The sequence below is a fragment of the Trichechus manatus genome, unplaced genomic scaffold (assembly GCF_000243295.1).
Source record: "Trichechus manatus latirostris isolate Lorelei unplaced genomic scaffold, TriManLat1.0 scaffold00141, whole genome shotgun sequence".
Classification (NCBI taxonomy): Eukaryota; Metazoa; Chordata; class Mammalia; order Sirenia; family Trichechidae; genus Trichechus; species Trichechus manatus.
The window spans coordinates 3,010,425-3,016,424 of NW_004444077.1; the positions used below are offsets into that span (position 1 = coordinate 3,010,425).

The 6,000-nt window shown below is 46.1% G+C and overlaps 1 protein-coding gene across 1 annotated transcript in view; it reads right to left on the reverse strand.

The window, feature by feature from the left end:
* AMOTL1 (angiomotin like 1) overlaps positions 1–6,000 on the reverse strand; it is a 127,581-nt gene that overhangs the window by 63,260 nt on the left and 58,321 nt on the right. Inside the window, exon 3 of the mRNA XM_023739832.1 lies at positions 4,506–5,424. Within this exon, the coding sequence (XP_023595600.1) occupies positions 4,506–5,365 (860 nt within the window). The 5' untranslated portion in view covers positions 5,366–5,424. The remainder of the gene's footprint in view (positions 1–4,505; positions 5,425–6,000) is intronic.

Consider the following 6,000-nt stretch of genomic DNA (forward strand, 5'->3'; position numbering starts at 1 on the left):
TATCCCCAAGTTTTAGTCTGATCAAAGACTTATTTTCTAGTTCCACAGGTATACAGCCTCTGATTTCTGTAACTGTTGTGTTTGTTAGCTGTCATGGAGTTGGCCCCCTACTCATGGTGACCCCATGCAAAATGGAACAAAACACTGCCAGGTCCTACACCATCCCCTGTGCATGAGGTGCACTGGCCAGGAATCAAACCCAAATCTCCAGCATGGAAGGCGATAATTTCTGTAATTGAGTGGGTCTTTACATGGACTGACAAGGAATGGACTCTAAAACCATCACCCACTCTCCACATACTGGGTGGGGAGGAAGGCAAGGTTTCCTAGCCTGAGGAGAGGAAAGGATTACAAAACTCCTCTCTCAGGGCCCTCCCACTCCACCCCTCTAACAGGTGAGACAAGTGGTAGGTGTGGTCCCAGCAGCCCTAGGGCCAACAGGAGCTAGGCCTGCCCCTTCTAGGTTCAAACCTGGAACAGGACAGTAGTTCTGTCAGCAGTTCCAACAGGTATAATGGCAATGACAGGGGTCACAGTGTATGTCCTGTCCCCCCCACCCCCCCACGCTGTGTTGCCACACAGAGTCATGAGACCTTCTCTTTCACAGAGCTAGTGGGTGTCATGGTTCTTATCCAGACCAGTGAGGCATACAGGGGTTGGGCTGCCCAAGTACCAATCCTTTCAGATCATTATCACTAATATCTACTCCTGCGCCTGTATTTCCAACACAGCATTTGTACCTGAAATTGTACAACTGCATTATGGCAAAGTTGCATCATCTGGCTCATAATTTAAGACTTAGACTGCAACTAATTTAGGCAACAGTCTGATGGCCGAAGGGAGAAAGTCTGATTACAAAAGGCCAAGAAAGGGAAAGATACGGCTACTCACGGGTCCTTTTCCTTTCGGTCCTTCCTAACTCATCACTAAGTCAGAGGTAGAGAGTGTTGGCAGAATGTGTGCATATCAAGAAGTGAAATAAAACCAGCTGAATTAGGAGGGCACTGAGTTTCCATTAAGGGTGATGGAAAAATCTGGAAACGGAGAGTAGTGATGGTTGCACAACATGATGAATTATTAATGTCACTGAACCGTACATGTAAAAAATGTTGAAATGGCAAATGTTTTGTTTTACATATATTTACCAGAATTTAATTAAAAAACAGTTGAGTTAAAAGAAAAAAAAAGAGCCAAGATGGTGCAAGTCAACTAACTGGCCTTGACTAGTGGCCTCTCCATGGGGTCTCCTATGAGAGAAGCCTAACATGTTCTACAATCATCCACCAACTATCTCCATATCTTTCGCTTACCAGAACTGGTGAGACAATTTACAAGCTACAGTGAGTCAGAAGTGAAGGCACGAAATCCAGGTTCTATTGTTCTCATCAGAAGCTCTCACGTCTGTCCTGCTTGACCCTTAGGACCTTTCTGCCTCCAAGTAAAAAGCAGTGAAGGTTCAACAATCTAATGGGCTTTACCAAACCATTAAATATCTACCAAATATTAGGCCAATTCTGACAGCACTAGGTAGACAGATAGACGAAATGATCTCCTTTAGGGCCCTCTCCTAGTGCAGGAGTCTGTGCTGTGTATTTACCCAACCAAAACCAGTTGCCGTCAAGTCGATTCTGACTCGTGGCTATCCTACGCGTGTCAGAGTAGAACTGTGCTCTGTAGGGTTTTCAATAGTTGATGCTTTGGAAGCAGGTCACCAGGCTTTTCTTCCAAGACACCTCTGGGTGGGCTGAACCTCCAATCTTTCCATTAGCTGGGCTCATTAATTTTTTGTACCATCCAGGGAACCCATTTACCAACAGACTGCAGCTATTCTTAAGCCATTACAATTAATGACAAACAAATAGATAACCCTATTTAAGCACACAAGAATACATCAGTGAAATTAAAGGGAGCCCTGCTTATCTCCTGGGCGAAGACAACTTGAACATCACACACCACTGAGTTTCAGATGCAACCTTTGGAGTTCAGGCTATGTTACGTGTGTCCGAAGCAGTGCTGGTGTGGATACAACTCTGTTTACCCAGTCAGCCAAAGACTGCACCACTGGAGCCATGCTGGCTAGCCATGGCCAGCCTCACAAAGGGACCTTGTAGCTCTGGAGCCAGCCTCAATGGCCTGTCTGTTACATCTTCTGGAGCATCCGACGTGTCATGTCAACCCAGCTGCCAAGCCTGGCAATCAGCTAAAACCCCTCAAACATTTCTTCTTCATCTTTTCAACGTCATAACCTAGAGACAAATGATACTTTCCACAAATAACTGGGGAGACCTCCAAGAAGTGCTTCCTTCCTTTCCGGACTGGTTGTCCCACCTTATATCACACCTACTGCCAAATGGCAAAAAGCAAAAGGGCCCACTTTATGCATTGTCTTTTTCCAAATAGTAAAGCCAAGGAAAGAGACTTCATTTGGGGATATTTCACCCTTTACTAAACTCTAGAGGCTGAGTTAAACGTTCAGGAAAAATATGTAAAATATCACATACCAAAATGTGGTATGACTCTGGGATAAACATCATGAATTATTTGAAACAACGGCGGTAAATCAGTGCAGTGCAAATACCAGAGATCTGAATATTTTTTAAAATTTTTACTCTTCAAACCTGGGTTTGAGTTTAAATTTCTCCTTTAAGAAACTGTAAATAGGGAAGAAGAAACACCTCCTGGGCTCTAACTTGGATTCTCCAGTGGGGTCAGATTATAACCACTTTCAAAAGAATGAGTTCTGCTACCTGTCAGAGGTCTAAAATGTGGTTATAGTGCTTCAAAGCTGGCCTTCTCAACCAACTGTGGGGAGATGTGTCAGCAGCTGGGAAGTAAGTGGCAGCAGATCAGCCAGTTCTCTTTCTGCCAAGCTGCAGTCACTCTCTTTTCTGAAGATGTTCAGTCAAGGTATGCCTTGCACACAGCCCCTGGGGTCATATGGGAAAACCCCAGGTTATTCAATTTAGAAACAGACAAAGCCCTCTATGAGATGAAGACATACCCAGTGATATGTAGTGGCTACTTGTTTTCTCTTTTCATGCTCCATGCTCTCCCTGTACAAGCTCACCAGCATCTGAACAGTGCTGACTCCCAAATCAGTATCTTCAGACTCAGGTCTCTCTTGGCAGCCTGATTTCCAATTGTCTTATTCCTAGCTGCCCTGTTCTTCAAGTTTGCTATCTAATCAGTGACTCCTGTCAGTTATATTTCTTCACCGCTGTCAACATACAATACTCCCCTCTCTTCCCACTGCCTCAAGGTTAGACCACAGACTGTCTTGTCCTCCAGCTCCCTTTCCACTAATTCATCCTGTACTGCACAGAAGTCACCCTAGTAAGCACCCACATATCAGTCCCAACTTAAAAACACTGCTCTCCCCTTTGGTTACAGGATACATTCTAACCTCCTCAGCACGACACTCATCTTCCATCTGGTCTCAACTTCCCTTTGCAAACACATCTTCCGCCACTTGTCGCCATATCCTGTCCCACTCCAACCACATGGCTGCAGTTCATTCATTCCGGAGGCTTCTGTCTGCCAAAATGGCATTCCCTCTGCATGGTACATCCTACTTCTTCACTTCTACCCCATATCTCTCACCTGCCCTTCAAGGCCTAACTCGGACGTCACCTCCTCTGTGAAGCTCTTCCCAACTTCCTCCAGGCGTGAATCATGCTATCCTCTGTGTTCCCCTAGCATTGTCAGCACAACCTCTACCCTAAAACACTGTAAGCACACTGTACTGCCATGACCTGTTCAGACACTGGTTTCCCATGAGATAATGCTGTAAGCTGCTTGAGAGCAGGGACCACGTCTTTATCTCTGAATCCTCGGTACAGGGCCGCACAGAGTATACACTCAGTAAGTGTTGTTGAATCAGTCAATCTATCAGAGAATACGCTGGAAGGCTGTAAGAGGAATCAGGGCAATGGAATGAAGAGGACAATAATTTGAAAGTCAGGTTCCTCGGGTCAAGCCCCCTGCTGCCTCAAAGTTGTGTACAGTGGAGCGTTTAATTAATCTCTCCAGGCCTTAGTTTCTCCTCTGTTGAATGAGGGGTGGGACTGTGTGATTTCTACAGTCCCTTTTGACTCCTTGGTTCTAGCATTCAGACAACATTTTCCTTTAAAATCTACAATGAAGAAAGACTCTATAAAACCCCTTGGTAATAATATGTTCCAGGAGTTTGGACGCTCTCCACGAAGCCAGCCAGGAAAATTACTACTTTGCCAGAGTACTAGGCAGTGCTCCCAAGGACAGACAACAGCTGGGGCTCCTCCCCTAAAGTTATAAATCCCCAACTGCCCTCCGTTACATTTGGAGAAAATCCCAATTGCCCTCTGTTCTGTTTCACTCTATAGATTTTGGCCAAAAAGGGGTTTATTAAATATTATGCATCAAGAAAAAACTGATGACAAAAACCTAAAATGCCTTAAAAGTCAGCACTAAAAACATGATTGCTGGATTTTGAAAAACCAAGTTAAATCTATAGGCTTGATAATTACCTCGTTACCCCATACTCTGGAGGTGGCTGGTACCTCAGAACAGCCACTTCTGTTCTTGCAGGCTGAGGAGGAGGGTAAGGCTTGACCATCTCATGGAGCATCCCAGGGTGCTGGTCACTATAGAAAAGTCCATGCTCCTGGGTCTTGCTGACTGGGGACATCATTTGCTTGGTCTTGAAGGGGTACTCGGGTGGAGGACCTCGAGGGTCCAGCACCTTACCTGCAGGTGGGGCTGGGGAGGGTCCCCCTCCTGCCTTGAACCCCTTTCCATTCCCTGAGCCAGGGAGGTGTTGCTTAGCACCATTCCTCTCCAGAGACAGCTGCATGATTCTCTCACTGAGAGAGCGGACATGGCCCTGCTTGAGTTCTTTCAGGGCCTCATCTTTATGCGCCTGTCCGCTATTGGCACGGTTCACGGTGGGCCTCCCTTCAGTCCGAGACTTCTGACTGGTGCCCCCCGCCATGTAGTAGCCATGGCCCACAGCCCCTTGCTGTTGTTGCTGCTGCTGCCCCCTAAAGAACTGTGACTGGGCTTTAGCTTCCTCGTAAGTGGGCAGTTCCTCATTGTTCTGCTGAGGCTGCGTGGACCGGACCTGTTTCTCCATCACCGTATTGTCCACCTGGTGTTCCTGACCCTGCGGTTCCTGGCGTGCCGACTGGTAGACCATTTGTGGGTCTTCTTGAGTGAGGTTTTCCGTGGAAGAAAAGTTGTTTGTAGGGTAGGCTGGTCCTGCACTCCCTGTGGCCTGGTGCTGAATGGCCAGCAAGTTCATGTTCTCGGTCGGGGTGCCATACCGCAGTTGTTCCTGGATCAGCCGCTGTAATACTGTTCCAGCTGCTGCATCCTCGGAACCTCTCATTTCCACCTCTGAGATCCTTGGGAAGTTTGGGGAGTGGAATTTACAAAGAGGATCCTCAACTGAAAGATAAACATAGGAAAAAAGATATCAGGCTGCTCCACAGGAGATATATGTCCAGTAAGTATGTGGTGAATAATTAACATACTAACTACAATAGCATTTAAAAACAAGATTTCAAATACAACACCACCTCCATTTAGCCCGCAATATCTCACAGAAGTGTATCTCCAATCCAGTACTACTCTTCTACTCTCGATTCCCTCTCCTCCTGATTCCTCCAGGACTTTGCTCCCTCCTTTCCCTTTAACCTCCCCATTAGTCCCTTCTCTTCATCATATAAACATGACTATCTTTCCCATTTAAAAAAAATATGTGTGTGTGTGTATGTGTATGTGTGTGTGTGTGTGTATAAAACCAAACACGCTGCTGTCAAGTCAATTCTGACTAATAGTAATCCTATATATATATATATAGAAAACCAAAAAACTCATTGCCATCAAGTTGATTCCAACTCATAGCGACCCTCTAGCACAGAGCAGAACTGCCCCATAGGGTTTCCAAGGAGCGGCTGGTGGATCAGAACTGCCGACCAAAAGGTCAAACGCTTAACCACTGTGCCACCAGGGCCCCAGGTA